The 18,870-nt window shown below is 43.9% G+C and overlaps 1 protein-coding gene across 4 annotated transcripts in view; it reads right to left on the reverse strand.

The window, feature by feature from the left end:
• The window catches only part of AUTS2 (activator of transcription and developmental regulator AUTS2), a 1,219,271-nt gene extending 1,203,152 nt beyond the window's left edge, over positions 1 to 16,119 (reverse strand). For 2 of the 4 annotated variants that reach the window (XM_064375625.1, XM_064375624.1), the window contains exon 1: positions 14,645 to 14,774. In XM_064375625.1, coding sequence (XP_064231695.1) covers positions 14,645 to 14,677 — 33 coding nt within the window. In that variant the 5' untranslated portion in view covers positions 14,678 to 14,774. Of the gene's footprint in view, positions 1 to 14,644 lie in introns of all 4 variants that reach the window. The other 2 variants (XM_012449080.3, XM_064375627.1) reach the window with 2 other exon arrangements.
• Between the last annotated feature and the right edge of the window lie 2,751 nt (positions 16,120 to 18,870).

Below are 18,870 nucleotides of genomic sequence, written 5' to 3' on the forward strand. Positions count from 1 at the left end.
GGCTGAAGCAGGAGGATCATTAGAGCCCAGGAGATTGGGAACACCTGGGCAACATAGCAAGCCTCTATCTCTACAAAAATAAAAATTAAAAAAGTAGCTAGGTATGGTGACATACACCTTTAGGCCCAGTTCCTCAAGAGTGAGGCAGGAGGATCGTTCGAGGCCAGGAGTTTCAGGATGCAGTGAGGTATGATTACCACTGCATTCTAGCCTGGGAAACAAAGTGAGATCCCAACTCTTAAAAAAATAAAAATAAAATAGAGAGAGAGAGACAGAGAGGGTGACTCTAATTTAGAGAAGTAATTTGACTGATCTTCATATCTAGAAATCTTTAGAAAATTCAGGCCCAGTGAGGATATTCTATGTGTGTGTGTGTCTTTATACTAACCCCTTCCTTGTAAATAAATGGTAATAGACCAGTTCTGAATCCTGAAGTCCTAGGGGATGAACTGTGTGAAGTCCATCTTAGCCCAGGGGAAATGAGGAGGGGGCTTCTCAAAAATGTACAGTTCTCTAAATGCAGTTGGGATTTCCTTAAGAAGCAAATCTAGGGACTCCATGTTTGGATCCCCTTCCACGAACACTCTCATGCTCATGGAAGCTGTTTTTCTCTATCCTGGATTTTCCCTCTGGAGTCCCCTTCGAACACTCGCTCCTGGAAGCCTGTCTTCCCCTCCTAAACTCCATCTCTCTCTATTCCCTTCCACTCACTGTAGAAGCTGCTTTCCTCTCCTGGATTCCATCTTTCTGGATTATCTCAATTTAAAAATAAAAATAAAATAAAAAAAAAAAAGAAGCAAATCTAACAGTCACATTCATTAGCATACTCTTTGTAGCGTAAACAAACCTCAACAGGGTAGAATGGGAAATGGGGGAGAACAATTTGCAAATCTGCTTAGAACAATGAAAGAAAACAATGACACAGGAAATCAACAGACTATTTGTCACCTGGTATCTTCAAGATACAGATACCAAGAAAAGCAAAAAGAGCTAGTGTGGTCTTTTATCAGAAAGAAAAGAGTTTTTAATAGATTTAAAAAAAAAAAAGAAAACACCTTGCCCTCAAAACAAGGTCTCTGTTATTGTGGAATAGATTCTCAAGAGAAGTGCTGCTTCACAGAATAGTTTAAAAGCAGACAAGACAAAATACTTCAGAATCTATAGCAGAATATAAGCTTATATGCACAGTAATCTGTGAGAGCCTGCCAGTCCCTATTCCAATTTTATACTTGTGTTCCAGGGAGCTACTTTTAGAATTCAGTGAGATAAATGTGTGGAAGGGTTTAGAAAAGAGATTGACATGCGATAACCCTCAATATCATGAGCCTGAATCTTTGCCTTTGACAACGGTTTAAAATCTACCTGAGTAATATAATCTGACCTGGGAAAAGGTCAGATTTTAAAATAGGGAGAAACAGTGAAAAAGACACAGAGAGAGAAAAAACGACGACTATGTTACAGATATATTGTATGAGTGGCAACAACCTAACTGTAAGCTCCAACTTTTGAAAGGAAATAAAGTCCTGGACAACAAGTACTCTTCCCTCCCTAACTCCTATTATTGTACCTAGAAAATCCTTTGTAACAATTTTCAGCACAACAAGGAACAAATGTGGTCTACTACGGACCATGCGGCAATCTTTCACAAAATGCATCTGTGTTCAAATGAGTAAAGGGGTGAGGAGCCCAAGCTTTCAAGTCAGGCAAAAACTACTACATTTCTTGCCTCTCGTACTGATCCTGGCCAAGTTGATTTAACGGCTCTGTGCTTTAGTTTCCTCAACTATAAAACAGAGATATTATTCCTTTTTTCATGGGGTGCATCTAAGTAACAAATACAAAATTGCTAGCACAATGCCTGGCACAAGACGAATAGTAAATACCAGCTCCCTCTTCAAAAATTTCTTTTCATGGAATTTTTATCAACTGTAAATAAGCACTGATTGAGTACCTACTATGCAGAGATTACTGAGTGAAGAAAGCAACAATTCTGAAAGGCTCAAATATCCCCAGAAGGACATATAGAAAGAGTGCAGAGGTTACATTAGGCAGAGAAAACAGGGAGAATAACAATACATTAGAAATACAAGGCCAGGCACAGTGGCTCACGTCTGTAAACCCAGCACTTTGAGAGGCCAGCGTGGGAGGATCGCTTAAGCCCAGGAGTTTAAGACCAGCCTAAGGAACACAGGGAAAATCTGTCTCTACAAATAATAAATTAGCCAGGCGTGGTAAGATGCACCTATGGTCCCAGCTACTCAGGATGCTGAGGTGAGAAGATCACTTCAGCACAGGAGGTCAAGGCTGCAGTGAGCCATGATGCACCACTGCACTCCAGCCTGGGCAAGACAGCGAGACTGTGTCTCAAAAAAAAAGTTTTAAAATAGAAATAAATAAAGGAGAAAACTCTGGCTCTCTTTTCCAAGGTTCCAGTCCTAACTCCCAAGGAACACACAGTAAGCCATTACAAAGCATAAAACAGACCAAGAAAAATTAACAGCACTTCAACTTCCCACCAGATCCCAAAGTAAACATGAAGCCCACAGTGTCACAGTCAACACTTCAAAAACTCCTTCAGGCAAGCCCCAAGATCTCCACACATGGGAAAACCATGTTAGATGAAATGCCCCCAAAGCTAAGAAATAAAGCATTTCTCAGACCTAATCATTTCTCAGAAATAATCCATATCCCAGCACTAAGATTATCAGTAATATACTATCATTAATACTATTATTATCATCATCAGTGATTCTGGAAACAAGTAATAGCTATAGTAAAAATTAATTCTAGCTTTGAAATATAGATAAAAGGATGGTTTTACTGGATAGTTTGAAGCTTGAATGATCCAAAGTGGAAAGCCACATTGCCAAAATAATTTACAATTTTTAAAAAGTTATCAAGAAAGGTAGAGGCAGTATAGATATGCTGAGTTAAACAGCTTTTAATGCTTTCAGATATATGTAAAACTACTTTTAAACACAGGAACCATTTCTGGAATCACATTATACTTCAGTATTTAAAAACATTTATATTCTTTCAACTGAAGGTGACCTGAAACAATCTGGTCCATTTCTATATTAGACTAATAAAACATTTTAAAACAACACAAGTGTCTAACACAGCGAGTCTCAACATTCAGGTGTGAAATTGTACCTCCCAGCACACGGCTGAATTATCCCTCTGCATCTCACCTGCAATTATCATTTGCTCCCTCCCCAGGTGGCTCTAAGACACCACATATCCTCTTAGGTTCACATCTGGAAATACAAACTCCCTCTGGGGGCCTCACATGCTAAGGGAGTCAGGGAACACAAAAAGAAAACGTCATGCTGGCTTGAACAATTTCTGAAAAATAACTATTTTCAAGACACAGTATAATAGTAATCTGATAAAATTAAAATATCCTTATGTCACTACAGTTAGGGATAAATATTCTTCCAAATAAAAAGGGTAAATTTACTTCACAGTTCCAATAGAGGCCAGCTTCTTCCATTAAGACCAATTCCAAAAATTTAGCAAAGGATATTTCATCAGTTCATAGGGCATAATTAGATGTTTTGATTAAAGCATTTTCCTCCCCTGGTTAACAAGATATAACAGATGTCACTGACTTCCCTAATAACAATGCAGCCCTGCTTTTGGCATCTTTACAATTTTAAAACTGAACTGTCATATAGAAAAATTATAGCTAGGGTGTCTCAGTACAATCATGACTCTGAAGTGGTTATGACATGCCTGGACTCCCCAATGGAACAGATATGGAAATCATATTCCATATTCATAGCCGGGAGCCCTCCTTAGCAAGCACTTGAAAACCAAGCTCTGAAATCTGAATGATGCGGGCTTATTCAAATCACCACCAATTATTCCTGGAAGCACTGACCAAGTGAAGTATAAAACCTGAAGAGAAAATGCAAATCTCGCAGTCACAGTCTTGCAGGAGCACAGGGAACACATGCAGAAAACTGTCTCAGAGGAAGCAATGCCCATCTAAAGAGACTCACTCTACCAAAATCCCAGCCTCCCTGCAGAGAGGAGGAGTACTATAGTTGATAAAAAGGACTCGTATTTTTCACAGCAAGATTTCCCTGGTGCATTTGATACAATTTACAAAAATTCGATTTACACCAATTTTGTCAACATATCAGTCCAGAGTGTAACTAGAGATAGGCCTGCATTTTAAACGGGAGGCAGAGTCTCTCTGATTGAAGTTGAACTCAAACATCCTGGTTTAACAACTCCATTAATGAAATGAAGCACAGATCTAAAGATTACTCAGCCCCTTTGTCAGTCACATGTGTTATTTATAGGACAGCATATCAATCATGTCTTCCCCTTATTATTTCCTACTTTCTGGTCCTAAGCTATTTGGTCTGCCAAATTAATACATTCCATTGCTGCTGCAAATCTAAACAATGCTTGATAAAAGATTAATAAAATAGTTGGACCACATACACACCCAGGGAAATTCATCAATGTCTTTTATTTGCATATTTGGCTGACTGCCCCCTGCAGCAAATATATAAGGCACAATGTTCAGGTATCTTGGTTTATGGTTTGCATTTAATTCAGGGTGTCAATCTGCTTCTGTTTTAATTACATCCATCTTGATATGTTATTACAATCCCATGAAAACTTCTTTTCATTATATGAATGGCTATAAATATATACACAAGACAAACAGTTGTTATAAATGTTCTGGTTCAGCACTGAACAGGCAAGATGCCTTAGTCTACATATCATGTGGATTTAATATTTTGAGTATTTCTTCGGAAGAAAAGTTTGGTTGAGCCTTCAACTCCACTATACTCCAAAGTTCACTCACTCCACAAATCCTGCCACCAATGTTATGAAGTTGCTCTGAGTTTCCAGGATTGCTAGGCTAAAGAAAATATTTTACACAAAGAAATTATGTTAAAATTTTAAGTGGGCCACATTAAGGTCATCTCACAACCAAATAATTATTTTATCTTTCTACTGGACATTCAATGATGAGAAACCACCCTAATATTTTTCATTTACATCTTTATAAAAGGGAGGTGGCGGGCAGTGTTTAAAAACTGTATGAGTGTACCTACAGAGAAAGGCCAATAAATTTCAGGGTGATATACTGGGAGAGAGTGCAGGGAGAGAACAATGCTTTTTAAAGGTTCTTGATAATGTATAAATCAGAACATTTCTTAGCTGAAGTGGGAAGCTTTACAATTATGGATGCTCATCCACATTCGTAGTAAGACTTTTTGTTTTTAAACAAATCATCCTCCAAGGTTCCCATTCCTTGGGACTCCCCAGTACTAATTTACAAGAGCAGTCCCCTAGATTCACAGACCGTGAGAGCCTCTAACTCCCATTGTGATCTTGAACAGGTCAATTAATCCCTGTGGGCTGTGTTTTCATTTGCAAAACGAGAAGTAGCACTACATCACTAAAGACAACATCTGTGCCTCTGATGCCACAGGGCTTAGAAAACACATCAACTAGCAAAGGCTGGAATAAAATGGATCAAAAGACTGCTCTGAAAAAGTTTACGTCCTAACTTTAGGATACCTCCTAAAGATTTAACTCTGCAGATTAATCCCAAAACTGTAATTTTCAAGTAATCAAAGCGACCACCGTAACAAATGAGGGAGCAAACCACAATATGCAGCAACACACACTTATCAAATCCTTGTTTCCCTTTTTGCTCCGAAGCATAATTTCACTTCAATAATATAAGATCATTTCGTAGAAAAGCACAGTCCAGGACCTTCATGATCTTTGTCAACTGAACATGTACAGAGAGAATGGGTGGAAGTCACTGGAATTTCTATCACATGGCTGGAAAACGAGTAATCATCTAATGTTCAATTATTGTGTTATCCACATCTTCATTCTTACTTTTATTCTTTGTAAAGATTTTAACTACAGAACAACATTTCACTAAACAACATTTAACCAGCAACCTTTAGCCAGCAAGTATAACTAAACAAACAGATCTAGAAGAAAAAAAAAGAAGTCTACTTCAATATAACAGTTAAGAAATACTTACAATATGGGATTGTAATCTCTTAATTCTTCTTGGTAAGTTCTAAAATATTACTGCCATCAGAAAATTTACAAAAATCTAAAATGAGGTTGGTTTTGTGCTGCAGAGGAGGGCAGCAGTGGGTACAACAAGGAAAATGAGATCCCTCAGCTGTCATCACAACTTGCAGTGGCAATGACTTAAACTCAGTCTCAGGTTCAGAACTTAGCTACTGTTTGCAAATGTCACATTTCTTGCTGGGTGCAGTGCCTCACGTCAGTAATCCCAGCAGTTTGGGAGGCTGAGGAAGGCAGATTGCATGAGCCCAGGAATTTGAAACCAGCCTAGGCAACAAGGCAAAAGTCCATCTCTCCAAAAAATACAAAAGTTAGCTGGGCATGGTGGTATGTACCTGTAGTCCCAGCACTTGGGAGGCTGAGGTGGGATGGTCACCTGAGCCCAGGAAGGTCGGGGCTGTAGTGAGCCATGATCATACCACTGCACTCCAGCCTGGGCAACCAAAGTAAGACCCTGAAGAAAAAGAAAAGAAAAGAAAGAAAAAAATAGAAAATATCAGATTTCACCCATACAACCAAGAGTCACAATCTATCTTTGCAGGCTGTGCTTCAGTTAATAGCAGCCACACAATACTTTCAATTTAAAGACTCACTGCCAAAAATGATTCCCAACTTGCATTAGCAATTTTCCATTACTTACAAACTGTGGACTTTTCTCTTGTGACTCCATTTTACTGCACATGGGCTTTCCAGGTCTCCAGAGGTAACAAGGAGATATAGCACTGTGAGGTACAGTGACAAGCTAAAATGACAGTAAAGCCATTTTAAAAATATTTGTATGTAGTTGATAATTTATAAAGTTTGTTCTGGCAAACAAACTAACTAGAATTTAGATACAAACTGGGAAATCAGAAAAGTGAGCTGTAACAGCTAAGAAAGCTATGGCAAGCAATTCAACTTTAGAGAGCTAAATTAGAGTTCCTCAAGCAGATTGTCACAGTTCAAATAACGAAATTTAAAATTTTTTTAAATGTCCATGTTTCATCCACAATGTCCTAAATGCATTACCTTTTATTAATGGCATTCATAATTTTGATAGCTCTACCTCAGTAAAGGAAGAGAGGGAGGGAGGAAGAACAGGAAGGAGAGAGACAAAAAGGAGGGAGGTAGGCAGCAGGTGAACGGGGACTCTAACTGGACCCTAACAGGGCCACATACACTAATGCGTGAAATAAACACCTTCAAAGAAGGCACCAATTCACATGATTTCGGGCTCTAGAGTCCCTTGCAATGGATGGAATCGGAGACCTGAAGAGGACTAAGACATAGAAACCTGCACTTGTCTCGTCTCTTCCTAAACAAGCAGAAGCAGACAAATTCTATAAAATCCACTCCTCTCCTCCTCACACTAACAGCATAAAAAAGGGTTATTCTTTGTGACCTCACAATATGTATCGATTGTATACCAACAGACACAAAGGTATAATAGAAACTATCATTACTCTGCAATTCTATTAGAAGAAATGAAGGAGAACACAGCTCAGATTTGAAAGAAAGAAGACACACTTAGGGTCTCACCAGTCTTGAATTCTATGTTCTCTCCACTGTCCAGAGGTGAAAGATCTACATTCATGGAACAGGTTCTGATTACATAAGAGAAAACAGTTCTGCTCCAGCTCACAAAGTCCCTAATTGTTTTTTATCTTCTCCTGTCTCAAGTTTTACCAAATTAATTATCATATTGCTCTTCTAAACTTCAATGATCTGAGTTTTCAAATTTACCTGAATCTTTTCAGAACTTTCTAAAACTAACAGTTGCTATTCCATTACCAGGTTCTTAATCCTACATCTATAGCATATTGGGTTTAATCCTAATCCTGGGAAAAAAAAAAAAAAAGAAAGTGAAGTTGCTTCTTAAGGAGAAAAAAACAGCATCAAGCACTTTTACAAAGTTAGGCTGCATTTAGTATATATCATGACTACTATACAGGATAGGAGTAAAATAAAATAAAATGTAAAGCCACTAACCCACTGTCCTTCGCCCTCTGCATGCACACAGGTACATACACACACACACACACACACACACACACACACACACACACACACACACACAAAGTGCCATACACCTCGTCCAAAGGCTTCCAAATCTCAGAGCTCTTAAGACCTAAATTATTCCTTAATAGCTAGCCTTAACTATTGTTGTCTCCATCTGGGGACCTTATTTTTAATCCTAACATTCTTTCAAACTAAATAATCACCATTTAGCTTTGACAATACATAGAACTGTGGTGTAGAAAAGTCTCAGAATCTCTTCAACATCCTCAACACTCCTTGAATTATGTTTACTGCTGTTTTTTAACCCTTTTTCAACAGTGAAAACTACAGAAAACTACTCTCAGAGAAGATCAAAGGCTCAATTCCTAACCTCACAATTCATTTTTTACATTCATGGATTCATGTATATTCTAATTCCAAAAAAAGGCACAAGTAGTTAATCTCCACAATTAACACAAGCTGCATGGAATCATCATATCACAACCTTTAACCTCATCTCACATAAATACTCCTCAAGAGATGCTCTGCCTTACAGAGTAAAATACTGAAATTCAGTAAGTACAGTAAAATACTTGAATTCATAACCACACACACTATTCATACCCTTCCTTTCCTCCAAATTCTCCCAATCCTTCTCAGATCCTAAAGCAAAGCACACTTTCAGAAGTATAATGCTAGAACTGATCCATTTACTTTATAATCCCATGGCCAAATTTTCCAAAATATAAAGTGAAAAATGCAACAAAAACACAGTTCCACAGCTTTTCCTGGCTATGTAACAGCAAAAAAGAGATTCTGACCCTTTTTTGAACTACCACTTCACATACAGCAAGCCAAAGGCAGATAATTTGAAATCTTTGTTTTAACAACAATGTCAACCTCCTTTCTCATCATGCAACCTTTTTTACAGGTTGCTAAAAAGCAGCAGTACGTGAAACTACAAGGGACAGAGAGGATAAAACACTGGCTGAAGGGCAGCTCGGTGGCAACAAAATTGGGGTAGCAGCATCACACTGAAAGAGCTATTAATGAGACTCAATCACCAATATGCACCTCATGGTGGGATTGGTAACAATCAGTAAAAAGGCAGACATCCAGCAGGAAAGGGGAGCAGGAAAAGACATGGACTAGTCTCCCTCTCTGTTTACATCTCCCTCACTTTCACTCCCCTTGCCACTCCTGCTTAAGTAGCAGTTTCCCACGCACTGACTACAAGCTTCTGTGCCTGGTTTTCCAAGTCGTCTACCATCAGCCCACTCACCCCAGACTCAGAGATCACCAAATTCCAAGATCTGGAGGGACTTATTTTGGATCTTTTCTAGCACTTCCCATACTGGATTATAGATTACAATGCAGAGAATAAAAGTGCTCTGTGGTCAAAATAGATTTGGGAAATTAGGCACACCACATTGCCTTCTCTGATACTCAAAATTCACATTCACACAATAGACTTTTAATTCTAGCAGAACAAGGCATCCATTTAATTTTGTCTAGCCCATCAAGTTTCAAAATCTATTTCAGGGTAGATCACTCTGTTTCAGTCTAGAACACCATTTATGAACATCCTGTAAAGCTATGTTCCCTTCCAGCTTGAGAAGCTTTGCTCTAAACTAGTTTAAACTTCTCCACTAATGGATAAAAGAAATGATGCTCTTAGAAAGTTAACTTCCAAAGGCCATACTAGTTAGTCAGGCCAAGCCTAGAATGCTGGTCTCCACAGGTTTCCTGCCCCACTAACAAGCACTCTTTACTTACCTTTGTATTCATTTCCATCAGTCCTTCCTTATCCCCAAGTACTAACTACATAGCATCTTGTTCCTGTGCCTACTTCACTATTCCTTCAGAACTCAACCCCAGTCCCAACTCCTTCCCCATATATCCAAATCACTTCACCCTTCTAGGTCCCATCTTCCCCCGGAAGCCTGCTTGAACACTTCAGCCTATCTCACTAGCCTGTCTCTAAAAGCTTACTGCACTTAGTTGATATTAGGTATTCAAGTGCCTGTTTCAAAATTATTTTACAGGTGCTGGCTTTAATTTATCAACTAAATGGCACACTTTTCCAAAATGCTAGATTTATGTTTGGTTTCTCTGTATTTGTAGTGCCTTGCACAGATTCAGCACTCCTTAAATATCTGCTGACTGATAAAAGGAACATAACGAATTTTTTTTAAACAACTAAATAAAAGTGATTTGACCATAATAAATTGTTAGAGCCTATTAACATGGCATGTTATAAGCACACGAAATTCTGTACAGCCCACTTATACTACTGATGTGTGGGGTAAGTCTTGAAATAGAGCCAGGAAGTGAAGACCGCATGAAAGTCTTGGTTTGATGTTCTAACCACCAGAAATGAGTCTTCCTTTACTTTCATAAGCCTACAAAGCTCCAATTGGCCTCTTTGCTGCTAATGCCACAAATTTCATCTTAGCTTCCCTTGGTCAGCTGTACAAAAGGAGGCTGCCCTAAGAACCCAGTGCACAAAAGAGGAGTGAGGGGAAAAATAACAGATTTGCAGAGTCAAGTTTTCAGCCATGGTACGTACTCACATGGTTTCCTAACAGAGACAACACAGAAAAGAAATCCAAATAACAGAAAGCCCACACTATCTGACACATCAGGACACAGTGATGGTAGTAAGACCCCCAACATTCCCATTTATACTTTGTTTGCTAAAAGGTACTTTTCAAGAAAACCAGACAACATATCTGGGGATTTTTGCTCTCATCTTGTCACGATCCAAACAAACAATATACCATATCCCAATGTTAATTCTGCTTCTCAATTGCATAATGAAAAGAACACCACGTTCAACTTTAGCCTCCTCACCTAACCTCTTATCTTCTATCATGAGGCTCTTCATAATCACATACTTGAACTTCGGGGCAATTACTCAAGACAAGTGTCCCTGTGAATATGAAACTATCTCAGCCAGTTTCACTGCCTACAAAATGTGAGACCTGTCAAACTTTTTACCCCTAAAGCTTTCATCATCTCCAAAAAGAATCCAACAACAGCAAAAAATAATCAAGATAAAAATACAGGTTCTCATTAGGCAAGTACATCACTTTTACTCCAGTATCAGTAAAGTCAGTTGAACTGGAACTATTTATATTAGCACATTTCATAATGAGTTAGGAGCCTCTTTTTTAAAAGGGAAGTCCAAAATCAGCTGCTCAGAACAAAATCATGAAGTCAAATAATATGTCCAGTAATGCACAAAGTAAGCTACTCCACCGTCTGCCAGCTATCGCTCTGAACTGGCACAAGCTATAAACCTAGCTGTGCAAGCCAATATTTCTGGTTTCTTTTCACAATATCATACCAGCAGCAGCCTTAATGACATCTGGTGACAACTGATTTCATTTCTAAAAACAAGGCCCAAAAAATACTATGTATTTAGGATAACTCTTAGCATCTACAATAATTCTTAACTTTTACAAACACTCCCGCAACACACATTTTTGTCCAAGCTCATAGTTTAGTTGCCTGTTCCCAATAAGCCCTTACATTTCTTGGTGATAGTTCAATAAATCTTCCAAACCAAATACAGGGGATCACCAGAGGTTTTAATTTAACAATCACTATATACATATGTTCTGACCATCCAGCATGGACACAATGTCATAGCATAGAGCCAATAAAACTACCTTTTGCCAAAGAACCAGACACGTATGATGATTTTTATTTCCCATTGTGTGTTTTTAATCTGACAAATGTATTTACAGCTTCCCTACAAAAGGTCCTCTTAAAATGTAAACACTGACAGGATATTTGATATTAGAAAACTGTTATATATTTATTTAGGTGTGATAATACTGCTGTGGGGGTTTTGGTGGGATCTGGGGTTTTTTGGAGTAATTATGGTTTAGAGATTCATACAGAAGTATTTGTGGATGAGATCATATGTGGGAGAGGGAGTAGATGAAATATAGAAAAAACAAGATGAGATACGAGTTGATAATTATTGAACCTGGATGTTAGGTAGTCTGTCTACTGCTGTATGTTTCTCTACAGAATTTTAAGTAAACTTTTTAAAAAGTTAGACCTTTTATACCCACACATAGATATGCATGTGATATTTAGATATGAAGGTGGCAGAGTATTCAGCTAACCAAAATAACTTGGGTTTTGAATCTAGAAAAGCAGTAGAAAAAAAATAATCAGAGCAAAGAAAGAAATGGTATTAACCATACATTTTGAACTTGGTCTTCTTTTAAGATTACAAGTTTTTTTAGGCACAAAATAAATGGGAATAAGCACATTTTCTCTCAAAAGCCAAATGGATAGATATATATCAGAACCCCAAACACCTATTTGTTAAAAAAAAAAATCAAAAACAACTGCATAAGTTATACATATATATTTGTGTATGTGCATATATATATATGTATATATATCCCTACCTGTCCTCCAAAAATGTTTGTGGGAATCTAGTGGCCCCTCGCAGCCCAGGATAACCATGCAGAAAGCAGAACCACTTGTAACCAGCTCTTACAAGCACTTTCCTAAACCAACCACAGAGAGCAATGATGAACCAAATTCCAAGCAGTATGTTCTATTAGGAACATGCTGCCATTTCAATTCCTATTTTAAAGCAAGAGAGAGAGACAGAAAGAGGTCACACTGTACGGTAACCACCCACCTTCGCAAACTTAAAGCCACAGTTGGAATTATCCTAATAAGTGGTGAACCTCAACACTCAAAATTTTGGCCAATAAACCACCAGTTCTAGAACCAGAGAGTGACTGATTCAATCACTAACATCAAAATCTATAACCACCACCAATATCGCCAATATCACCATCATCACCGTCATCACCACCATCACCACCACCTCCACCTCCACCTCCACCACCACCAACACCACCTCCACCTCCACCTCCACCTCCACCTCTACCACCACCACCACCACCTCCACCACCACCACCACCACCACCACCTCCACCTCTACCACCACCACCACCACCACCACCTCCCTTACTCCCAACCACTGGCCACTATCCACCACCATCACCACCAGCAGCCCAACCAAAAGCAGTTCAAACAGAAAAGGACAACACTGACAGGAAGGCTTCCTTTGAAAAGAATATTTAAACCTGACACCCAAACACATAAACAGAACCAGCAGTCTAAACCTGTACAGTTACTGTACGTGAGATTTAAGCTGTCATTAACAAAGCTTGCATCTGAACATCTGAAACAATACCACAATAACAGCAAAAAAAAAAAAAAAAAAAAAAACGGAAAGGGAAAAGTTTCCTTCAGGAACCTCAAACCATCACATCAGGTGCAGGAAACACTATAAGCCAAGTATAAACTGCATGTTGGTTTTGTGCTTAAGAAAGGTGGACCAACTCTGCAGAATCTCAAAGCCTTCTGTGTGTGCGCATGGTGTGTGGGGGGTGGGGACAGAGAGGCAGGGGGAGGAAAGAAGGCGGTTAAATTGATAGAGGCCAATGACCAATACCACACCAAAGGAGATCCGTCCAGGCAAAGATAGTTTCCTCCTAACCCCTGGACAGTCTCCCTCTCCCTCCCTTTTCCCTTTCCCCCCACCCTAGGAGCCAGTTAGCCGGGAGGAAAATGTGCGTTTGGAAGTCAACACTGCAGGTGCCCAAGGAATAAAGAAAGACACACACACACATAGACACACACAAAGCCTATCACTTAGAAATAAAAAAAAAAAAGAAAACACTTAAAGGAAAGGGAAAGGGACAATTGGCGACAAGCCCTTCAGATAGCAGCTAGGATTTTATTCTTTCCTCCCACCAGTCCTCCTTGTATACCTTTTTCTGTCCTTTAACTAAATTGCTCATGCACACACACACATGTGCCTATGTATGTGTATAGATAATATAATTAACCCTTTCGGCAACAGAGCCCTATACAGAATACAGAGAGATATTCCATCCTTCCCTCTTCTCTCTCTCTCCCCTCCTCCCACCTTTCTCCCAACCAGGAGAAAACGCCCCCTTCCCCAGCTTCACAAAAAAAAAAAAAAAAAAAAAAAATTCGAGGGGGTAGTGGGGGGAGGCGCAAAGAAACCATAAAACCCCATCAGTCTCCGGTCCCGAGGACACCAGGGAAAGGTATATACTACACAGACACACACACACGGACATATGACTCTGTAGAAAGCACACAGAGAACCGTCCACAGGCGCCCCAAACCCAGCAGAGAGACTTCCACCAGCCAAGAAGCCATGATTGGGGAGGGAGAGGAGGAAGGAGTGGGGGCAGAGCTCTCCGTGGAGAGGGGGCGCATTGTTGTGATGCCTGAACCCCTTTCTTTCTGCCCATCTGCTGTGGAGGGGGTGGAGGGAGGGGGCGCAGGGGAAAGGCGAGCGAGGAAACGAGGAGACGAGGAGACCAGGCACGGCTTTGCGACTCCCTCCTGCTGCCTGTCTGCCCGCGCCCCCAGCTCCCCCTACCAACAATAAGACCTCAGCCCAGACAGACAGACAGACAGCCCCGAGCGCGGCGGGGGAGGCAGGAGAGCCAGGCGCAGCCGAGTGGGGTCGCGCATAAAGGGAACCCGGGGGGAGGGGGGTCCCCCTTACCTCCAGCGCTTCAAAAGTGACAAAGCTGGTCATGGCAAATCCATCAATGATGTCCTCTTCGGCCGAGGTGGACTCTCTCCGCTTCCTCCGCGGGGGTCTGGGCCGGGACGGGGCGGAGGACGGGGGCTTCCCATTGTCTTCCTTGTCGGAGCCCGACGACGAGGCGAGTGAGAGCGCCCGGGTCCGGCCAGCCCCGCCGCCGCCGGCCGCGCCGGCCCCCAGCCCGCCCCGGGAGCGCCTCTCCCGGTCTCGCTGCGACCGCGACCGCCGCTTTTTGCGGAGTCCATGGCCCCGCGTCGGGCCATCCATGGCTCTGCCGCGCCGGGGTCTCCCCGCTCGCCCGCCACAGGCTACGGCCGCGGCCACACACAAAAAAAATTGACACCGAGCCCTCCCTCCCCCTTCACGGCTTCCCTCCGCCCCGAGGAGGGCGCGGGGGAGACGGCGGCCGAAAGAAGGGAGAGAGGGGAAGAAAGAGAGGAGAAAGAAAAGGGGGAAGGGGCGGAGAGAGGGGAGGAGGGACGGGGAGCGAGGGCGAGAGGCGAGGAGCCCAAGTGTGGGGCTCCCCACAGCACCAAGGGTCGGAGATGCCTGGGAGCAGCGCCGAGCAAAGTAATGGCTGAACACACAGGTCTCCTTTAGAGGAAAAAAAATAACTCACCAAGCAGGCAATAAATCAGAATAGCGGAATGCTTTGATCAAGAGACTGGGAGGCTCCGGGGAGCCCTCCCCGCGGCCATTCTCCGCCGCGCCCCCCGCCCCCCGAAAACGGCCGCGTCCCCCCTCAACCCGAACCAAAATCGGGTCCGAAAAAGGTCGCGGGAAAAGTGGGGGCAATGAACTTCACCCGCCCCTCGCGCAGGAAAACACCCCCGCCGCCTCTCACACACGCCTCGGAGAAAACTCACTCCCAGGCTCCCAAATTTTTAAGAAATGCAGCCAGGGGAGGCCGGGGCTCCGGAGCGACCCGAGAGGGGTGAGACCCCCCAGAGAGGGGAGCATAATAATGCAATCATTAGCGGAGGAGAGGGCGAAACTGCGAGCGGCGGAGGAGAAGGGAGGCGGAGGAAGGGAAGGAGGATGCTGCTGGAGCAGTTGTGGGGTTTGCTTTTCGGTCTTCGACGGGGGAGGAGAGGGAGATGAAAGAAGAGAAGAAGCAAACCCTGTCGCTGCCACCCGCCCCCCTCCTCACAAAAATATTTTTTGCAGTCCCAGAGAAGAGGTCACCCTTCCTCAAAAAAGGGAGGGGGTGAGTCAGTCGATGAGGAAAGCAGAAAGAAATCTCCAGCGGGAGAGACACCGGTGTGCCGCCGCCGCCGCCGCCGCCGCTTCTCTCGCCGCCCCGCCTGAGGAGAAGCGCAGCCGGGAACGCTGCTCTCGCCGTCGCCGCTAACGCTGCCGCCGCCGCCGCGAAAGCCCCGAGCCGGAGGGTGCACGGCGTGTCCCCGGGCGGCTGCAGCGGGAGCCCGGGCACTGCCCCATCCTCCGCCCGCCCGCCAGCCTCGCGCAGCTCCCGCTCCTCCCCCTCCGCGGCCGGCCCACCGCCGCCGCCCGCCTCAGCCCAGCCCCGCGCCCGCCAGCTTGCTCGTGCGTTCGTTCGCTCGTGTGCGCGCGCTCCCGCGCACCCGCCCTCCCCGCGCCTCGCTCGGCGCGCGCTCCCGCCCCCGCGGCCCCGGCCGGCGGGATCACGTGGACGGCTGGGCTCCCTCCTCCCCCGCCCCCTCCCCAGTTGTAGAGTGTGTAGAAAGCAAAAGGCTGGGGGCTGGCCGCGCTCGCGAGCCCAGGGCATGCGCGCTGGGGCGGCCGGGCCTGCGCACTGGGGGCGGTGGGGAGCCGCGAGCGGGGCGGGGGCGTGGAGGGGGCCGCCCGCGTGGGGTCGGCCGCGGCCGGGCACAGTTGGCGCGCGAGGGCGTGGAAGCCGCGGGAGGACCCGGCCTGTCTCAACGCGGACGCGTGCGGGCCCCTGCTCCCCGGCCATTCCGCGCGCGCCCCCCACCTCTTCCTCGGGACACTTGCCCCTGGATCCCCTACACCCGGCCGACCAGAGGCCGCCTTCTCGGGAAACCCCCAGCCCCCAAGAGTGTTTTCCCTTGGCGACCTGCGCTGCGAGGGAGGATGTTCAGAGAAGGGGCACAAGGGGGGCATCCCTGGGAGGGGGGCGCGACTGCAGGCGACAGAACTGGGAGCGGGTGCCAAAGCGCGGGCCTTTGCTCCGCCGGGGCGCAGTGGGAGCACCAACAGGCAGAGTTGGAAACTTTTCCCCCACGTGGCACCACAGTGCGTGGCCGAGTGACCCCGCGCCCGAGTGACCCCGCGCCCGGATGACCCCTGGGATTTCCGCCTCGTCTTCCAGCGGGGGACCTTGGGACGGACGCGCGGCTTCGGATCCGGGAGCGCGAGGCCTAGCAGCTGGGGGCCGAACTTGAACCTCGGCGGCGGCCGCGGGCTAGGGGCGGGGCTGGAGGGGCCGGGACCGCCGCCCCAGCTCGAAGAGCAGTTAGACCCGAAAACCGCAGTCCCTGCCCCGCGGGCTTCCTTTATTTTTGGGGGGGTTCCCAAGTTTTTCCACCACAGCCCCTTCCTCCCGCCGCAGTGTAGCTGATGCTTATAAAAAGTTGTATTAAAAAGCTGACTGCAGCCCAGAATCGATCAACAAAAGCGACCAGCCTCTCTGGGTAAAATAACTGTGCGTTTTTCAGGGCACTGGAATTGATGTGTACGGATCAGAAAGACACCGACGGCCCGCTCTCAGCAGCCTCTCGGATACTCTTCACTTTCTGTCCCGGCACTTAAACAGTACGGCACCGTCTCTCCTTCCTAGTAGCCCAAGCTCGTGAAGGAAGAAAGGGAAAATAAACTGACATGTATTAATTACTCACAATGGGCCAGGCACTGTGCTAGAACGCTTTGCGTATGATTTCACCTCTTTAAAATACAAATCTGCACATTTTATTAATATTACTGGAAGGAGAGTGTTAGAGAAAACAGTAAGGACGTGCTTTCTCTCACAATCTGACACATCTGATTGACTGATTGATTGATTGTTTTTCATTTAACAATTATTAGGCCTTACTAGGCTTAGCAGGCACAGTTGTAGGTGCTCGGAACACAGCGACGTACAAAACAGAAAAGATACTGCTTCTTAGATCTTACGTTCTAGCAGGCAAGCCTCACTTGTCTTATAATTCCTAATAACAGTTTAATAGTTTGTCATTCTCTTGTTTTAGGTCACACTCCTTCAGCTTCCCCATTTCTGAATCCCAGGTCTGGATCTTTATGAAATCTGTTGGGGAGATGGGGCTGGGGTGGGGACGGTAGCAGAAGGAAACATCCACCCGACTGTGACTAAGATAAGGTTTATGCCCGTCCAGGAAACAAACCATTTGACCTTAGGCAAGACTTTTAAATGACTAGTTTTTCCATCTGTAAATCAAAGAGCTTCAATTAAATGTTCAAAATGTTCCTTTTCAAGTCTACCCATGGCCTTCTCAACAGATGACTGCAAGTTGATTTCGTGCTTTATTTCTTAAGAATAGTGACTAACCTACGGGATCTGATTCAATTTATTAGGAACACAGTGCCACCTTCCAAAATTACTTACCTAAGAGGACTCAGCCTGCTGTCTCTGGAGCAGTTAGCTGAAACAGTGCCTCAGAACGGAGCGTACCTGCGTTAACTTCCAGAGTGCTGTTTCCGGCAGCTGCTGAAATCCACGCTGAGGTTATCAATCTCATCCTACGAAATAAAACAAGTTCTTTGCAATTTAAAGCAAAAATCTGGGCTCATTTTTAGGGTTTGGGGGGATGTGAAAGTTGTCTTAGATAAGATTCCAGGAAAGCTGGGAATTAATAGTATAATTACAGTCACTTTTCAACAACTTTGGGGATTGGGTTGAAAGAGGTGTGAAATTGGGAAATTTAATAAAAGGTATGATATTAGTGACTTTCTAGAGTAGCCTTTGGCAGTCCTGTCTTTAAAGAGTAATAACTGGTAGGAAAAAAAAATGAATGGTAATACACTGCATCCAAGAACCTTGCCTCTGGCGAGCATAATTTGCAAACGCATTTTGGGATAATGTTCAGGGTCCAAGTGTAATCCTCCCTGGAATTAGCAATGCCTTTTGGGTCAGAGTTTCATAGATTTCTTCCATCATACAATTAAAATTGTTTTTGGATTATATTGCCCATATTTGTTTCTAATTCTCCATTTTGCCTGTTTTAATTGCC

Source organism: Aotus nancymaae, unplaced genomic scaffold, assembly GCF_030222135.1.
Source record: "Aotus nancymaae isolate 86718 unplaced genomic scaffold, 86718_ANA_hifiasm-v0.15.2.pri h1tg000012l, whole genome shotgun sequence".
In the NCBI taxonomy this organism is placed as follows: Eukaryota; Metazoa; Chordata; class Mammalia; order Primates; family Aotidae; genus Aotus; species Aotus nancymaae.